This window comes from Macaca fascicularis, chromosome 2 (assembly GCF_037993035.2).
Source record: "Macaca fascicularis isolate 582-1 chromosome 2, T2T-MFA8v1.1".
In the NCBI taxonomy this organism is placed as follows: Eukaryota; Metazoa; Chordata; class Mammalia; order Primates; family Cercopithecidae; genus Macaca; species Macaca fascicularis.
Window position 1 is genome coordinate 171417679 of NC_088376.1, and position 20435 is coordinate 171438113.

The 20435-nt window shown below is 36.9% G+C and overlaps 1 protein-coding gene across 1 annotated transcript in view; it reads right to left on the bottom strand.

The window, feature by feature from the left end:
- Positions 1-11025: 11025 nt before the first annotated feature.
- The window catches only part of CD96 (CD96 molecule), a 108684-nt gene continuing 99274 nt past the window's right edge, over positions 11026-20435 (bottom strand). Inside the window, 2 exon segments of the mRNA XM_065539216.2 lie at positions 11026-13236; positions 15193-15316. Of these exon segments, the coding sequence (XP_065395288.1) occupies positions 13128-13236; positions 15193-15316 (233 nt within the window). The 3' untranslated portion in view covers positions 11026-13127.

Below are 20435 nucleotides of genomic sequence, written 5' to 3' on the forward strand. Positions count from 1 at the left end.
TATCTCCTTAAGAAAGGAAAATTGATTGAAGTTTTGGTGGATCCCAGCCAATACCTAGGGCAGAATAAGACCCAGAAATGATATAAAAACAGTGAACTTATGGGCTGAATCCTTGCTTATTTTCTTTCTGAACTTTCAGATTAAACAACGCTCAGAGAAAAGAGAGAATCCTGCCCCTCCAGTGAAACAGCATTTTAGATTTTGTCATACTGTATAAAGGCTGCAGTCTTGGAAAAATAGGGTAGTGTTGACTCAAATTAAGAATCTTTTATTAGGTCTTGCTCAAGTACCTTTTGTTTAAACTTTCTACTTGGAAATAATTCCAAACTTCAAAAAAAGCTTCAAAAGTAAAAATATTAAAAGACACACACATACACACACACATACTTATTCCGTCTACCTAGATTCATCTATCTTTAACAATTTACCCCCTTTGTCATTTGCTTCCATCTCTCTCTGTATGCATATACATGTATATCTATACATGCATGTATGTATGTATAAGTGTATGCATATACATATACATGCACACATGAACACACACCCTTTGAGGCTAAGCTATTTATATCATGGCTCTTTGACTGCTAAATAATAACTGTGTATTTCCTAACAATAAAAATATCTCTTACATAACAACATCAGAGTTATAAAAACTTTTATCTAGTTGTCTGTCCATATTCTAATTCTGTCAACTGATCTAATAAATTTGTTTTATAGCATTTCCCCCCATCTAGTACAGGATTCAATCTAGAGTTAGGTATTGCAATCAATTGTCATGTCTCTTTAGCCTCCTTTAATCTAGAATATTTTTAGAGCCTTTCTTTATATTGACATTTTTGAAAAATACAGTCCTCTCTTTTTTATAGAACTTTTTTTTGTTGTTTAAAATTTCAACTTTTATTTTAGATACAGGGGGTACATGTACAAGTTGCATGAGGATATTGTGTGATGCTGAGGTTTGGGGTACAGATCTTTTCACTTAGGTAGTGAGCATAGTACTTGATAGGTAATTTTTCAAACCATGCCTTCCTCCTTCCCTTTATGCCCATTGCTCCCATATGCCCATTGCTCCCACATTGCCCATTGCTCCCATATTTATGTCCAGATGTGCTAAACGTTTAGCTCCCACTTACAAGTGAGAACATGTGGTATTTTTTTTCCTGTTCCTGCATTGCTTCACTTAGGATTTTGGCCTCCAACTACATTCACGTTGCTGCAAAGGACATGATTTCATTCTTTTTAATGGCTGTATAGTATTCCACAGTGCATATGTACCATATTGTTTTAATCCAGTCCACAAATGATGGACAACTGGGATAATTCTACATTTTTGATACTGTGAAGGGCACAGTGATGAACATACATGTGCACATGTCTTTTTGGTAGTATAATTTATTTTCCTTTGGGTATACACCCAGTAATGTGATTGCTAGGTTGAACAGTAGCACTATTTTAAGTTCTTTGAGAAATCTGCAGACTGCTTTCCACAGTGACTGGACTAACTTACATTCCCACCAAAAGTGTATAAGCAGCCAGGCGTGGTGGCTCATGCCTGTAATCCCAGCACTTTGGGAGGCCAAGGCGGGCGGATCACAAGGTCAGGAGATTGAGACCATCCTGGCTAACATGGTGAAACCCCGTTTACTCTAAAAATACAAAAAATTAGCTGGGCGTGATGGCAGGCGCCTGTAGTCCCAGCTACTCTGGAGGCTGAGGCAGGAGAATGGTGTGAACCCAGGAGGTGGAGCTTGTAGTGAGCCGAGATCGCACCACTGCACTCGAGCCTGGGTGACAGAGTGAGATTCCATCTCAAATAAATAAATAAATAAGTAAATAAATAAATAAATAAATAAAATAAAAATAAAAGAAGTGTATAGGCATTTCTTTTCTTCACAAACTTGCCAGCATCTGTTTTTTGACTTTTTAATGATGCCCACTCTGGCTGGTGGGAGATGGTATCTCACTGTGGTTTTGATTTGTATTTCTCTAATGATTAGTGATGTTGAACATTTTATCATGTTTGTTGGCAACTTGTATCTCTTCTTTTGAGAAATGTCTGTTCATGTCCTTTGTCCATTTTTTAAAAAGGAGTTGTTTTTTGCTTCTTGATTTGTTTAACTTCCCTATAAATTCTGGATATTAGGCCTTTGTTGGTTGTATAGTTTGCAAACAGCTTCTCCTATTCTGTAGGTTGTCTGTTTACTCTATTGATTGTTTCTTTTGCTGTGCAGAAACTTTTTAGTTTAATTAGGTTCCACTTGCCTACTTTTGTTTTTGTTACAATTGCTTTTGGGGACTTAACCAAAAATTCTTTGCCAAGGCTGTTACAGTTTGGCTTTGTGTCCTCACCCAACTCTCATGTTGAATGTTGGGAGAGAGACCTGGTGGGAAGTGATTGCATCATGGGGGCAGATTTCCCCCTTGCTGCTCTTGTGATAATGAGTGACTTCTCACAAGATCTCATGGATTTGTTTAAAAGTGTGTAGCAAAAAAGTACTACTCACTTTTTTGTTTAAAAGTGTGTAGGACTTCCCCCTTTGCTCTCTCTCTCTCCTGCTTACTTCCCCTTTGCCCTTCCACCATGTTTGTAAGTTTTCTGACGTCTCCCAAGCCATGCCTCCTGTATATGTGGAACTGTGAGTCAGTTAAACTTCTTTTCTCCATAAATTACCCAGTCTCAGGTATGTCTCTATAGCAGTGTGAGAATGGAATAATATAGCAAATTGGTACCAGAGAAATGGGACATTGCTATAAAGATACCTGAAAATGTGGACACAACATTGGAACTGGGTAATGGGCAGAGGTTGGAACAGTTTGCAGGGATCAGAAGAAGGCAGGAAGATGAAGGAAAGTTTGGAACTTCTTAGAGACTTGTTGAATAGTGATATGGACAGTGAAGCCCAGGCTGTGGTAGTCTCAGATGAAGATGTGGAACTTATTGGGAGCTGGAGTAAAGGTAACTTTTGCTATGCTTTAGCAAAGAGACTGGTGGCATTTTGCCTCTGCTGTAGAAAACTATGGAACTTTGAACTTAAGAGAGATGATTTAGAATATCTGGGAGAAAAAATTTCTAAGTGCAAAGCAGGTAACTTGGCTGCTTCTTAAAGCCTATGTTCATTTGCATAAGCAAAGAAATAACCCGAAACTAGAACTTATATTTAAAAAGGAAGCAGAGCATAAAAGGTGGAAAATTTGTAGCCCAACCATGTGGTAGAAAAGAAAAACCCATTTTCCGGGGGGACATTCAAGCCTGCTGCAGAAGTTTGCAGAGCCTTCTGGCAGTCTTTAGGATTTTCTATGTGGAATCGTGTCATAAGTGAAGAGAGATAGTTTGACTTCTTTTATTAAGGGGATGTCTTTTGTTTCTTTCTCTTGCCTGATTGCTCTGGCTGGGACTTCCAGCACTATGTATAACAGGAGTGGTGAGAGTAGACATACTTGTCTTGTTCCAGTTCTCAAGAGGAATGGCTTGAGCTTTTGCCTATTCAGTATGATGTTGGCTGTGGGTTGGGCATATATGACTCCTATTATTTTGATGTATGTTCCTTTGATGCCTAATCTGTTGAGGATTTTCATCATGAAGGAATGTTGGATTTTATCTTAAGCTTTTCCTGTATCTGTTGATATGATCATATGGTTCTTGCTTTTAATTCTGTTTATGTGGTGAATCCCGTTTATTGGTGTGAATATGTTAAACCAGCCTCACTTCCCAGAAATAAAGCCTACTTGATCATGGTATGTTAATTTTTTGATGTGCTGCTAGATTTGGTTTGCTAATATTTTTGGAAATTAAAGAACTTCCTCCTGAATAACTACTGCATGAAATAAAAAATTCATTGAAACTAATAAAAATAAGAATACAAGTTACCAAAGTCTCTGGGCTGCAGCCAAGCAGTGTTAAGGGGAAAGTTTAAAGTCCTAAGTGCTTTCATCAAGAAGTTAGAAACACCTAAAAATTAACAGGCTAACTCTGCACCTAAAAGAACAGAAAAAAAAAAATCCCAAAACTAACAGAAGTAAAGAAATAATTAAAATTAGAGAAGAGCTTAATGAAGTTGAGATGCAAAAGATCAATGAAACAAAAAGTAGTTTCTTCAAAAAAATAAAATAAGAGATTGATAGACTACTAGCAAGATTTACAAAGGAAAGAGAAGATCCAAATAAGAACAATCAGAAACAATATTACAACTGATCGCACATAAATAGAAAAGATCCTCAGGGACTGCTGTGATCAACTCTATGCACAGAAGTTAGGAAATCTAGATGAAACGGATAAATTTCTGGAAACACACAATCTCCCAAGATTAAATCAGGAAGCAATTGAAACTTTAAATAGATTAATATCAACTTCTGAAATTGAATTAGTAACAAAGAACCTACGAAGCAAAAGAAGCCCTGGACCTGATGGATTCACAACCAAATTCTACCAGATGTACAAAGAAGAATTGACATGATCCTACTGAAAGTATTCCAGAAAATTGAGGAGGAGGGGCCTTTCCCTAACTTATTCTTTGAAGCCAGCATCAGACTGATACCAAAATCTGGCAGAGACACAATGAAAAAAGAAAACTTCAGGCCAATATCCCTGATGAACGCAGACACAATAGAATATATCTTATTTTGTATTTACTTGATACTACTTTGTGATTGGATTTAGTTCGGTTATTCTCTGCCCTAATACTGCATAGGTGATATTGTGTCCTTCCCAGGGTATTACATTTGGAGGAGCACAATATCCCTCTCTCTCTCACTGATGATATTAATTTTGATCACTTCATCAACTTCTTGTCTAATTTCTCCATTGTATAATTACTGTTTCTTTTTCTCCTTTGCAACCAATAAGATTTTTACAGGGAGGCACTTAGAGACCATGCATTTATCCTGATCTTCATCAAAATTTCCTCGATTTAGTATCCATTGATTATTCTAGCCTGATGCAATCTTTATTATCCTGATTACAAAATGATAACTTCTGAATTTCAACACTCCCTTCATATTTCTTAATCTGCTCTTGAAGTTTTGCTATAGATGAGAGCCCTCCTTTCTCTCTCTGACTCTCTCTGACTACCTATCTACCTATATATATAGCTATCATTTATTACTGGTAAGGACTCATGAATTCCTGCTTTTCTCAATGGTTTCTAACTCTTTAATATACTTAACTATATTGATGTTCAAATCTTCCTAGATGTGTACAGTGGGAGTCTTTTCAAACTGACTCCTATATCCTTCTGACATACCCTAGCAGTTTTTGGACTATGTTCTTATTTTCTGACCTAACAAAGTATTTCCAGTTCACTTATGTCTACTTCGTCCTTAGACATTTCTCTGAGTTCAGTTCCTTTCAACAGGAAATTTTATTGAAAATCAAGATGTGGATGTAGGTATGCTCTTTGCTACTGGCATATCTTTGCTCCTTAGTCCTTTCAAAAGACCCATCTAGGAAATATATGCACATATACATATTTGCAATGCAAAACACACATGCATGCTCAAGCACGTTTACACACAGATGTGATTAAGATTAAGATTACCGATGAAGGACAGGTGGACATCATGGGGTCTCCAGGTGTGATACTTGGGAAGGACACTAACCTTCATGCACATACACATGCATACACACAAACACATACACACACATATTGTGGAAATCATGAGTTTGCATTGGTACTGCCAATTTGACTCCATCCCTGCATCTACACGGGGTTCTTTCCAGTCTTTCCTTATTCCATATTTCTATGCTCCTTTTCCCTCAATGAGAACCTGGGCACCCAATGACAACACATTTACACATTTATGTAATCTTATAATACATAACAATGTTTCAAAATTGCTTTGCTCGTTATCATTACAATAAAAAAATCAATCTTACTACCAAGCCTTCCAGATTTGCTTACAATTCTCACCTTGTTCCCATCCACCCCCATCCCACCCTACATGAGACGGGGGTATATAGTCAAATATATAGTCAAATTTTGTGTTCTTAGCTACTTGGGTTAGGTTTTTATTTTTTATTTTTTTTTGAGATGGAATCTTGCTCTGTTGCCCAGTCTGGAGTGCAGTGGTGTGATCTCGGCTCACCACAACCTCCACCTCCTGGGTTCAAGCAATTCTCCTGCCTCAGCCTCCTAAGTAGCTGGGACTATAGGCATGTGCCACCATGTCTGGTTATTTTTTGTATTTTTAGTAGAGATGGGGTTTCACGATGTAGGCCAGGCTGGTCTCAAACTCCTGACTTCGTGATCCACTCACCTTGGACTCCCAAAGTGCTGGGATTACAGGTGTGAGCCAACACACCTGGCCTGGATTAGTTTTTTCTTTCTTTTTTCTCTTTCAGTGTGCTTATGGTATTTATTTAACATACAAATGCTTTCAGTTTTAGTTTTTTTCCTGTTATTTAATTTTATTATTTTAATACGTAGAATACTAATATTCTTTTTTTCAGACAAAATTATACAGAAAGGTATATACAGGAAAGGTCACTCCTCCATATTTCCCTCCCACTCTGTTCCTTCTTTACCCCTCAACTCCATCATTTCTTGATTTATCTCTCCTGTTTCTTTTTGTAAAAAATAGGCATATACATGCTTCAATTTTTTTAAAATTTTCCCTTCTTACACAAAGGTAGCATATTACATGCTGTTTGTACTTCACCTTTCTCACTTAATAATATCTCTAGAAATCACTCCATATCAGTGGACAGAGATTTTCTTCTTTCTTGTTTTTACAGCTGCACATTAATTCCATTTTCAATCTCCTATATTGGGCATTTAGATAATTTCAAATACTTTGTGAATCCACATAAAGATGCCAAAATAACCTTGTACATATATATTTTGATATTGTTGGAGGCTGAGCTTCAGGGTGAATTCCTGAAGTTGAATTACAATGTCAGTGAATAATACATAGTTTAGCTAAATATCATCATATTCTTCTAATATTGGTGGCACCATTTTGCACTCCCTTCAGCAGTATATGAGTGTGCATGTTTTCCCCAAAGCCTTGATGACAGAGAATATTGTCAAACTTGAAATTCATGACCATTAAATGGAGAAGAACTGATGTCTCAGTACATTTAAAATTTGGATTTCTTTTATTATGAATAAATTTCATGTTTTTCAAGTGATTAAGAGTATTTTAATTTTTGTGTGTGAATTATTTGTTCATGGCTTTAGCCCATTTTTCCATAGGATTTTTCAGTTTTTTATCCTCAATATTTGTAAGTTATCAACTAAATATATTGATAAAGATATGTATATTGATATATCATCTGAGATATATGTTGTAAATATTTTCACTTACTTTATTATTTGCCTTTTGACTTTGCTTTCTCTCTCATGCATATTGTTTTTATTTTTAAGTAGCTAAATTTATCCATCTTTTCTTTCATTGCATATACATTCATACAATTGTAGTTATATATATTTGTACCATACAGTATATGTATATGCACACATATATAACTATATATAGTATTTATATACTATAATTGTACATATATATGTATCTACAAATATAGCTATAGATAGATATGCATGCATGTATTATGCATATATATAGTTAAGAAAATATCCTTTTTCTCAAGAGGTTTTAGTAGGAATGGGTGTTGAATGTTGCCAAAGATTTTTTAAACAGCTATGGAGATTATTCCTATCCTTTTTCTCCTTAATTCTGTTTATATGGTAAATTATATTAAGCAATTTTCTATCATCAAATGCTTCTTGCACTCTTGGTATAACCCTTAGGTAATGTTTTCAATTCCCATCACTATGTCTCAGATATTGGGGTCTCTAGTGCAGTGGCCTTGCCTCTATTAGCAGACACCTTTCTGAAGTCTTTAAAAGTATTTCTCACATGTTGTCCCTGAAATCATACCTTTTCCTTTATTATTTTCTCTTCTTTGTGCATATTTTTTATATGTATCACACTGTATGTATTTGTTTAAATGTCTAGCTCTTCCATTAAATTTTACATTCACTGAAGGCAATAAGCTGTTCTTAGATTTTTTTTTTATATCAATTTCATGAGTGTGGAATCCACAAACCCTAAACTGGCCATCCAAAAGAGGTATTCAGGAAAAGTGCTTGTCAGACTTTTCTAGTAACTAGCCACAAAATTAAAATCAATTCTTATTTGTTATTGTGTTAGATTTCAGATCTATTAGTCACCAAAGATGTCCCTTTGAATCAGTGCAATGACTTTATGTTTAAGAAAAATCCAATGCAACCCAATTATCTGTAAGAGTGGAATTAGGCTTATCTTAAACCAGTCATGCAAAAATGATTTTACCATAGATGGAATTCTCAGATCCCTGTTCATCTTCCCATTCAGCATTAACAGATACTTATGCTCTGAAGAGAGAAAATGCAGAATAGAGAGGTTAACTCTTACACGTCGCTGTCAGGATATCAGGTCCACTATCAAACTTCTCTGCAGGATTCATGTAACTGTTGTTCTATCCCCTCCAGCCTACCTTCTTGGCACTTTTAAGTATTTTCTGGTGATAGTTGAATGGTATAATGCTGTAGCCAATTTTATTTGCTGATATATCTTCTTTGGACAGTCAATGGGACTTAGTCTGACACAACTCAGGGCAAATGTGCATAAGTTTCTGGCACTTACCGAGGGTAGCTGGATATGGCCCCCGCCATGCTCTTTTCTTTATGTTGTGATATTGGGTTTGTTGCTCTTCCTTATTACTCCCCGCAGTGTCCCTCCCCACAATCACAATGCCACAGTCTTTGAACAAATAGGAGGAATCTCAGTGAGCAGAACAGGAAAGACTTTGGAGATTTCGCTAACAGAGATTGGAGGATACAAAGATGCTGTCTGAGGAGAAAAATTCACATTCTGTTATTCCCATTTCTATGTTATTTATACCCACAAAATATCAAGACCCATCACAGATGTACCATTCAAGCTTTGAGAATAATTCCAATGGTGTTCTCTGGCCCTGACCTAGCTTAAGGTCATAGTGTCCTGCTTTCTGGTCATGGCTTCCTGACTGCAGCATGGTGCCTTTGTTAGTAATCCCGGAAATCCAGGAAAAAGGCACCTTTGTAGGAGCTGGGAAATAAACTGCCTTAATTCCCCAATTCTCACTATGTGTTTCTGCCAGTTAATGTGGACACCCATCCTTTAGCTGGTTGACACAGCCATGATTGCTGCTGTCAAAAAGTCAATTAGGCTATGCATCTCAGCCTTCATCTCAGAGAGAAAAAAGTTTCTGTATTTCTGAAGATTCAACCTTCAGGTTCAAAGTCACCATCCTAAGTCCGGGTGCCAAAAGGGCTGCCTTTAAGGACCTCTTCCCCTGTTCAGAGCCTCTGAGACATTTTTCATTATCTCTCACCTTAGTAAATTTCTCTAAACTTTCTTTTCAACTTCTGATCTTGATTACTCTCTTTTCTCTTTTCATTTCCTCATGTTCTTTGACACTTTCTAGAGCATCCCACCCCATAGGGTTAATTATTTCTACTTTTCTTTATTTTCTGTTACAATTTTTAGCATATACTACCAAGGCATAAAAAACCAATGTTTACTCAAAAGCACACAGAGCAGTAGCTCTTGTCTATAGTAAAAGAAGATACCAAAGCAATTAAAGATCAATTACACTCTAGGCTAGAAATCAGAGAGCTGGGTCATCATTTTGGTTTTACCATTTCTAATTGTGTGACCTTGGACAAGTCAATTTCACAGAACCCTTAACTCATTATTTGTAAAATGACCTCTAATACCCATCCTGGTCAAATGTTCTATGATTTTTAAAAAGTTATTTTGGTGAAGTCAACCATATCTTCCTGTTAAAACAAAACTCATGTTGAACCAAAGAAAATAGAAAATACTCTTTTTTTTTTAATTTAAAACATGCATTAGGCACTTACATATGAGCTAAAATATGCCTACCTTTGGATCTATACGTGTAGGTTAACTATTGCTACAATGTTGTGTAATAATCACACAATTTCAGTGGCATGCAACAGTATTTAACTTATGTGCCTGTTGAGGTAGGCTGTGGGTTTTACTGATCTAGACTGGCCCAGCCTTGGGTGGTTCTGTTCCATGAGCCTTTCTTTTTCTTCTTGACACTAGTAGGCTAGTCTGAAAATGATCTTCTCATGGTGATAGTAGAAAAGAAGAGAGTGAAACCAATCATAGAAGTACTTTTCAAACCGTGGGTTAGTCATGCCCATGATACTCCATTGCAAAACAAATCACATTGTCAAGTTGAGGTGTGCTCCTGGTGCAGGTGGGTAAGGAAATGAATATATGCATAACAATGTTAACTAACACATAGTGCTTTGGAAATGAGTGACAAACATGTTTACATATGGCTTTTTCTAAGTGAAAATGAAACTTTAAGGATTAGAGTCTAGTATTGCTATTTCTCCTATGAGACAGAGCTAAATTCACTTCTAGCGACAGGAGTTGCTGGTTGAGACACTCTATGAATTTACTTGCACACAATTTAGGGTTCAAATGAAACTGTCATTTTAGTCAAATAAGGGTGGTCAAGCTCACTGCACTACCTAAAAGGCAACTGGAGCCCCTCCAATTTGCAGGTTTGTGAAAAGTTCCTCTGAACCACTCACTGAAGATCCCTCCATTTATAAGCAACTGCTCACTCTATTCAAGTGGTAATGAATGTACAAATGCTGGCTGGAACTTAATTACGAGACTAAAAGAGTGTACTTCAAAGAAGAGCTAATATAAAAACACAGTGAGACACCTGTCATGTGATAGATTGATAAATTACATGGATTTATGTTATACTGTAAAACTGTCTCTCCCTTTAGTGAAACAATCCAAATACCTCCAACTCTGCCACTCTCTACCCCCACTTTCTACTTATATTCACATGTTCTAGTAAAACAGTAAAATAAAGCCATAATGCTTTGTACACAAATTACTGATGATTAAGTCGCATTAAATACAAATAACTATACACATGAAGCAAAGCAACAGCCATATATATGAAGCTAGCATGTGTTTCTTGAGAGCTAATAAGGAATTATAGATAAATAATTAAGGCAGGTAAACCATTTATTTTTCTAGTTGTTGAGCTGTATTTTAGTAATCTATTGCTATGTAACAAATTACACTCAAAATTAATCGTGTTAAACAATAAGCACTTATTATTTTATATTGTTAGAAGTTCAGAAGTTTAGAAAAAGGCTTAGCTGGGTAGTTCTGGCTCTCTTTAGGTCTTGGTCAAAAGATCAACTGAAGTTGCAATTATCTAAAGACTTGACTGTAGGCTGGAGAATCTGCTTCCAAGATGGCTCCCTTACATGGCTGGCAAGTTGGTGCTTATTAGCAAAATACCTCAGTTCCTTGACAGGTAGATTTCTCAATAGGGTTGCCTGGGTGTCTTCATGGCATGGGAATGGACTTTTCCCAGTGTCAGTGGTCAAAGAGAGATCAAAGTGGAAGCCACAGTGTATTTTGTGACCTAGCCTTGGTCATTTCTAAGCTTTTTTGGCTATAACAAGGATGAGACTGGTACTCCATCTCAACATTGTGCAAGTGCACTACCCTGAGTGTGAATACCTCCTTAAATTTTTTTCCCTAGATACATTGATTGCCTCACCTTAATCCTGGCCCCAGGTTACACAAATCATCTGTATTCAGCATCGGAGGGAACAGTATAAGGGTGTGAATAGTAGGAGGCACAAACATTGGGGCTCATCTTGGTGGCTGGCCACCACAAGAGTTAAGCATCTACCTAAGATTCTGAGTGATGAGAAAGAACTTCCACTGGCTCGATGGTTCTCAACTTTGCTGAATATGTGAATCATCTGAGAGTGCTGATGCCTGTGCCTCACTCCTCAGACATTCTGATTTAATTAAACTGAAGTGTGACAGCCATGGTATTTAAGAAAAAGACATAATCTCCAAATAACTCTGCACAAGGTATTCTCATGTGCAGTCAGGGATAAGCATACTGCAAGTGAACTGAAGTTTCCTTTTGAGACTAAAGTCCACACAGAATTTGCCTATCACTATCTGTCAACAACATCTGTTTTTCCCTCCTGGAGCAGGGAGTGTGGGAAGGTTTCAAGAGACGAGGAGGATTAGTCATTTATTCCCTCACAAACTGTTGCTGAATACAGAACATGTCTGGCTGACTAGGTTTCTTCTCTGACACCTGCACATTCTGCTTCAACTGTTCTGTAAAAGATTGGTAGGAGCAGGGTTAATTAATCAGTGCTGATCTGATTTGAGGCCTTTTCTCTTTTTCAAAACAGATCAAAACAGGCAGGTTAAACGAACAGGAAAGTCCCCAGATGAAAAAGAGAAAAACAGGAATTAGATGAGTAGCGTTGGACGTAGGCTGCCTGTTTACTTACAAAACAGTTTGGTACCGGTTTGATGGACATACACACGAAGGCACTCAGATGAAACCACTCTTGGCTAATATAGTTTTAGAGGCCAGTGGAGTTTTATATCTTCCGTGCTACTTGGTTGTTGGCTAGTTATCTCTTTGATCCCTCTTCATCCGGGTCCACGTGGCAGGAGTCTGGGCTGAACATGGTGGGAAGACAGTGAAAGAGGATTGAAAATATGGTTCCTGTGCAAAGTATTCTGTTTTCCGTCCATGAAAATAAACAACAGAATTTCAATATGAAGACTAACCATACTTCTCCATTACTTGGCAGCCTCGTTAGAACTTTTACATTTTCTTTTTCCTGTAATTATCATCTTAGGGAATGCAACAAAGGCCCAGGATTTTGGCAAGGAGTTTACAATGTTGATAGATGTTCAAATAAGAGGATCAGGCATAGGCATACACTTGAAACCATTGCTGTCCCTCCCTCAGAGAATTTAAGTGAAAATACCATATTTTTTTAATGATGGCAGACTAATGTGTACTTCTTACATAAGCAAGAAAACCACTACAAATTGCATTGAGTGTGAACATGACATATCCTCTCACTCTTGGTTAAGCTTCAGGCATTTGGAGATGAAGTGGGGTGAGTTGCTGGGAAAACAGGTCACTCACTTCTGAATTCCATTTCAGCTGCAGCAAAGGCGTGGTTGAAGAGCGACTATATTAATAAAGCACAATGTCTACCTTCTCAACAGGATTCCAGCAGAGTTCTGCCATGGGGCAAAGTCTCACGAGACTAGAGGGTCTCCATCTCATGATAAGGCGGATCACTTTTGTTGGGCTCTTGAATGCAAGTGTACTTGATAGGAGGGGGTGGTGGCTTGAAAGGTGGAGGTCTTTCCATGCTAGGAACAAAATATTGGTCTTTCAGTGCCAAGAATGTGAGGCAGTCTTATGCACACACACACAGACGTGCTTTGTTTCTTTAAAGGAGAACACAGATTGATGAGAAAGAGACATACCCTCCCAGTTCTTTCAGCATTCTTGCTGGCATAACCCTGTGCTTGTTAGTCCTGTCAACCATTTGAACCTCATGATGTTACTATTAGTTAATATTTAGATGGTACTTTGTAGTTTGCAAAGCGTTTTTATCATAACATTATTTACTTTGTGTGCAGGAAATGCATCACCATCTACAGATAAAACTGAGGCTCAGAGGTTTTAAACAACTTGCTCAAGAGAACCAGATGGACAATTCAAGTCTTTTCACCAGAACTGATACTCTGCATGAAAACTGCCTCCTAATAGAAGAAATGTTTCTCTTATGTGGATTAAAATTTTCCTCCTGAGACTAAATCTTAAAATTCTAGGATTTAAGACTGAAGCTTTTCATATAGCCTCTTTGCTAACCCTAGCCCCAGCCTTTGCCCGAACACTCACTATGTACTGTGGGGATATGGTAGAGATGGGAAGTAAATCTCTTCTTGAGCCCTGAGTACTGGCTAGATAATGCCTAAATCCCTTTTGTTTGAATCAGTGAACATTCTTAAAGCCATCTTTGCACAAAGCACTATTTTATGTTAGTGCAAGTCATCTCTTTTTCAGAGATGCGTTAAAGAGCCAAGTTAGTGTGGAATTTAGCTATACAAATGCTCTAGCTATCTTGATATCAGGAAACAGAAATATATCTGTGAACATATTTATGTCCATCACTCAAACACTTCCATGCCGTGGCAATCCATAGCCTCTTAGGAGAGATAAAGAGTGGGTGGTGGGGGAAGGAGGATGGAGAGATTGATTCTCATCTCCATATAAAACAAACATTTGAATACAGAACAATTTAAAAAATCAATTCAGATTTTCAGATTTCATTTGTTCATTTAATATAAAACTCTCTAATCCCTGTTACCCAATTTTCAGATGCTTTAATGGAGACTTCATATGTATTAATAGGTAGGTACAATGCTACGAAATGTGCACTTTTGTTTTACTTTTGTTTTTTGGAGGAATTATGAGTTTCTCAAGGTCATGTGGTGGCCAAATTGTAGTCCTTGGAAAAGAATCCAGAATTTCTAACTTCTGGTTTAGTGTTGTATTCACCACTCCCTGTATGGGGTTATAGAGTCTTCAAGGATACTCTGCAAAAGGTAGAAAAGCATATGGCAAGATGGTTAATGTTATCTTAGAGCAGTAGTAAGACAAGTGGAAGATCAGCTCTGGGTACTGGGGTCTCTTCCAATGATGGCCCAATCCAGACTGACTCAAAATAGCAAGTCAGAAAAATGAGGCTTAACCTTATGTACCATTTCAGCCTGCTGATTGGAGAAGGGTTTTGGAAAACATTTCAACAAGACAAAAATGAGTAACCCAATGCTTACTTTCTTTTCTGCTTGGGAAAAAAGGAAAAGGGCAGTAAAAGCCCACCCTAGTAAAAAAGCGGCTGGAAATCTCTTGAAATTACCTTTCTCACTCAATTTCACACTCGAGCACCTAGGACCAGCGGAGCCTAGGCAGTTCAAAGATGCATGAAAATGAAAAAATAATGAAGATTGAAAGAAAAATCAGTTTTAGTTTTGAGGGGAGGTAAGGCTCAGTTCTCATTTCATGTCCACAGACTTGCTCCATCTGATGAATGTTACAGCCTGACTAGGCCAATGCAGAGAGGGATACTGAGTCAGGAGTTGTGTATTTAATCCCAGCTGTGTGATGTTGGGAAAGCTATTTAATCTCTCTGAGCTTCTGTGAGCCTTATTTCTTCATTAAAATATGGGAGGAACTTCACAGAGTAATAATATATTGTACTGATGAACATTTTACAATGAGAAGTTGTCAGTTCCTATATATGTTAATATTATACTCACATTTCTTTTTGGTATTGACACCATTTTCTCACTCCAAGACCAAACAATATCATGCAGCAAAAGAGTAAAGCTGCTACAATCACTGGCCAGGACATTCCATCTTTGGGCTTACTGACCACAATACCTGAAAAGGGCATAAAGAAAGATGAACTTTAATCCCAAACTTTGGCTTTTGGAAAACAGGATTAATTAAACTTTTTCTCCTATGTGAAACATATTTTCTTCAAAGGCCATGGGAATTCTCATTGGCTATGATCATACTCTGGAGGTGGGCATGTCTATGCCTTGTTACCTACACGAGGTGATAACTTTTAAGAGTTAATGATGTATCCTATCAGAAAATTTCCATGGATATATATAAGCATACATATGTACCATGAATATATACCTCTTTTATTACAATTGGGGGCATATTATACACACTATTCTGTCCATGGCTTCTTTTTCGTTTTTTCACTATTTTAGGTTCAGGGGTACATGTGCAAGTTTGTTATATAGGTAAATTACTTGCTGTGGGGATTTGGTGTACAGAGTATTTTGTCACCCAGGTAATCAACATAGTGCCTGATAGGTAGGTTTTTTTGTTTTTGTTTTTTTTAATCTTTACCCTCCTCTTAACCTTCAGAAGGCCTCAGTGTTTGTTGTTCTCTTCTTCGTGTCCATATGTACTTAATGTTTAGTTCCCACTTATTGGTGAGAACCTGCTGTATTTGGTTTTCTATTCCTGTGTTAGTTTGCTTAGGATAATGGTCTCCAGTTCCATCCATGTTGCTGCAGAGAATATTATCTCATTCTTTTTTATGGCTTCATAGTATTCCATGGTGTATATGTACCACGTTTTCTTTATCCAGTCACTGTGGATGGGAGTTTAGGTTAGTTTCATGTCTTTGCTATTGTGAATAGTACTGTGATGAACATATGTGCTCATCTGTCTTTATGGTAGAACAATTTATATTCCCTTGGGTATATATCCAATATAATAAGATTGTTGGTTCAAGTAGTAATTTTTTTTTTAAGTTCTTTGAGCAGTAGCCAAACTGCTTTCCACAATGGCTGAACTAATTTACATTCCCACCGGCAGTGTATAAACATTCCCTTTTCTCCACAATCTCACCTGCATCCGTTTCTTTCTTTCTTTTTTTTTTTTTTTACTTTTTAGTAATAGCCATTCTAACTTATGTGAGATGGTATCTCATTGTGGTTTTAATTTGCATTTCTCTAGTGATTAGTGATTTTGAGCTTTTAAACTAATCTAAAAATGTAAAAACCATTTTACATTTTTAATTTTACATTTGACATGTTTTTAAAGAATAAGAGGCCAAAAGATGTACACCTGGCCTCTTTTTCTTAAAAAATATTCTTGGAATACTTTCCATAGCACTGCACAGAGATTTATCTCATTCTATTAAATGACTGAATAGTTCAATGGATATACCAGTTTATTTAATTTATCTCACAATGTTAGATTGTTAAATTGTTTCCAGACTTTGTTATTGCTAATGATACTCCAGTGAAATTTCTTATACATGATAGATAGATCTTTAGGTACTTCGATTACATAGATCATTTGGGCAAAAAGCTATCTGGATTGGTTTTCTTTCCTTGTCTCAACTAGGTAGTAAACTGCTGAAGCAAGGATTTAAATTTCTTTCATTTCCCCGTTTTTATTACACTGCTTTTCATACAGCAAAATCTCAAAAAATACAGGTCAAAGAACTAGATTTAATATTCGCTATCACATCTTTTCTGTGTTTGTACAAAGCCTGGACTGAAACCATGTGATGTTATCATGTTAGCATTGGCTAGAGTATTGAAGACTTTTCCCTTTCATACAACATACATCCAGGGATTCGAGGTCTTCCTGATTCTCGCCCCTGTCAACGTAGCAACTGAGGGTTCCCTGGAGACTCATGTAGTCCAATAACACATAATCTTGTGATACATTGTATATACAGATGACTAGAAAGTTTACATAGTTCAAACCACTAGAGTAGCATGATCATGAAAGAGACAATTGGTCAACTCAGGTCTAGACAAAGTTCTGTTTCACACAAGTCAAAATTTACTAAGCTCCACCATGGTAATATGGTGAGATATAATATTTTACCTCCAAAGTTTTAGATAAAGGAAAGAACAGAAGGTTTTATTTTATTTTTCTATAAGTTATTGGGGTACAGGTAGTATTTGATTACGTAAGTTCTTTAGTGGCTATTTATGAGATTATGGTGCACCCATCACCCAAGCAGTATACACTGCACCATATTTGTAGTCTTTCATCTGTCACCCCCTCCCACTCTTCCCTTCAAGTCCCCAAAGTCCATTGTGTCATTCTTATGTCTTTGTGTCCTCATAGCTTAGCTTCCCACATATCAGTGAGAACCTACAATGTTTGATTTTTCATTCCTGAGTTACATCACTTAGAAGAGTAGTCTCCAGTCTCATCCAGGTCACTGCAAATGCTGTTGATTCATTCCTTTTTTATGGCTATGTAGTTTTCCATAGTGTGTGTATGTGTGTGTGTGTATGTATGTATGTATGTATGTATGTATGTATGTATGTATCTATCTATCTATCTATCTATCTATCTATCTATCTATCTGTCTATATAAAAAACAGTTTCTTTATCCACTCATTGATTGATGGGCATTTGGGTTGGTTCCACAATTTTGCAATTGTGAATTGTGCTGCTATAAACATGCATGTGCAAGTATCTTTTTTGAATAATGACTTCTTTTCCTCTGGGCTGATATCCAGTAGTGGGATTGCTGGATCAAATGATGCTCTACTTTTAGTTCTTTAAGGACTCTCCACACTGTTTTCTATAGTGGCTGTACTAGTTTACATCCCCACTAGCAGTGTAGAAGCATTCCCTGTTCACCACATCCATGCCAACATCTACTGTTTTTTTATTTTTTTGGTTATGGTCATTCTTACAGGACTAAGGTGGTATCTCCTTGTCGTTTTGATTTGCATTTCCCTGATTATTAGTGATGTTGAGCATTTTTTCATATGTTTGTTAGCCATTTGTATATCTTTTGAGAATTGTCTATTCATGTTCTTAGCCCACTTTTTGATAGGGTTGTTTGCTTTTTTCTTACTAATTTGTTTGAGTTAGTTGTAAATTCTGGATAGTAGTCGTTGGTCAGATGTATAGATTGAGACAGTTTTCTCTCACTCTGTGGGTTGTCTGTTTACTCTGATTACTGTTCCTTTTGCCATGGAAAAGCTCTTTAGTTTAATTATGTGCCAGCTATTTATCTTTGTTTTTATTGCATTTGCTTTGGGTTCTTGGTCATGAAATCCTTGCCTCAGCCCATATCTAGAAGAATTTTTCCAATGTTATCTTTTAGAATTTTTATAGTTTCAGGTCTTAGGTTTAAATCCTTAATCCATCTTGAGTTGATTTTTGTATAAGGTGAGAGATGAGGATCCAGTTTAATTCTCCTACATGTGGCTAGCCAATTATCCCAGCACCATTTATTGAAAAGGGTGTCCTTTCCCCACTTTATGTTTTTGTTTGCTTTGTTGAAGATCAGTTGGCTGTAAGTAGTTGGGTTTATTCTGTTCCATTGGTCTATGTGTCTATTTTATACCAGTATCATGCTGTTTTGATGGCTATGGCTTTATAGTATAGTTGGAAATCAGATATGTGATGCCTCCAGATTTCTTCTTTTTACTTAGTCTTGCTTTGGCTATGTGGGCTCTTTTTTGGTTCCATATGAATTTTAGAATTGTTTTCTCTAATTCTGCGAAGAATGATGGTGGTATTCTGATGGGGATTGCATTGGATTTGTAGTTTGCTTTTGGCAGTATGGTCATTTTCACAATATTGATTCTACTCATCCATCAGCATGGGATGTGTTTCCATTTGTTTGTGTCATCAATGATTTATCTCATCAGTGTTTTGTAGTTTTTCTTTTAGAGGTCTTTTGACTCCTGTGTTAGGATATTCCTAAGTATTTTATTTTATTTTATTTTTTGCAGCTATTGTAAAAGGGGTTGAGTTCTTGATTTGATTCTCTGCTTGGTCGCTGTTGGTGTATAGATGAGCTACTGATTTGTGTACATTAATCTTGTATTCGGAAATTTTGCTGAATTCTTTTATCAGTTCTAGGAGCTTTCTAGAGGAGTCCTTATGGTTTTCAAGGTAAACAATCATCATCAAACAGTGACAGTTTGATTTCCTCTTTGCTGACTTAGATGCCCTTTATTTCTTTCTTTTGTCTGATTGCTTTGGCTAGGACTTCCATTACTACGTTGAAGAGGAGTGGTGAGAGTGGGCATTCTTGTCTTGCTCTAGTTCTCAGATGGAATGCTTTCATCTTTTCCCCATTCAGTATTATGTTGGCTGTGGGTTTGTCATAGATGGCTTTTATTACATTAAGGTATGTCCCTTGTATGCCAATTTTGCTGAGTTTTAATCATAAAGGGATGCTGGATTTTGTTGAACTTTTTTTTTGTATCAATTGAGGTGATCATGTGATTTTTGTTTTTAATTCTGTTTATGTGGTGTATCACATTTATTGGCTTGTGTATGTTAAACCATCCCTGCATCCCTGGTATGAAACCCACTTGATCATGGTGAGTTATCTTTTTGATACATTGTTGAATTTGGTTAGTTAGTTTTTTTGTTTTATTTTTTTATTTTTATTTTTTAAGGATTTCAGCATCTATGTTCAGCAAGGATATCAGTCTGTCGTTTTCTTTTTTGGTTATGTCCTTTCCTGGTTTTGGTGTCAGGGTGAGGTTGGCTTCATAGAATGAATTAGGAAGGGCTCCTTCTTTCTCTATCTTGTGGAATAGTGTCAATAGGATTGGTACCAATTCTTTTTTGAATGTCTGGTAGAATTCTGCTGTGAATCCGTCTGGTCCTGGACTTTCTTTTGTTGGTAATTTTTTTTTTTTGAGATGGATTCTCACTTTCTCACCCAGGCTGGAGTGCAATGGCACAATCTTGGCTCACTGCAACCTCTGCTGCCCAGGCTCAAGCAATTCTCCTGCTTCAGCCTCCCAAGTAGCTGGGATTATAGGTGCCTGCCACTGCACCTGGCTAATTTTTGTATTTTTAGTACAGACAGGTTTTCACCATCTTGGCCAGACTGGTCTTGAACTCCTGACCTCATGATCCACTGGCCTTGGCCTCCCAAAGTGCTGGGATTACAGGCACGAGCCACTGCGCTCGGCCCTTGTTGGTAATTTTTAAATTGCCATTTCAATGTCACTGCTTGTTTTTTTTTTTTTTT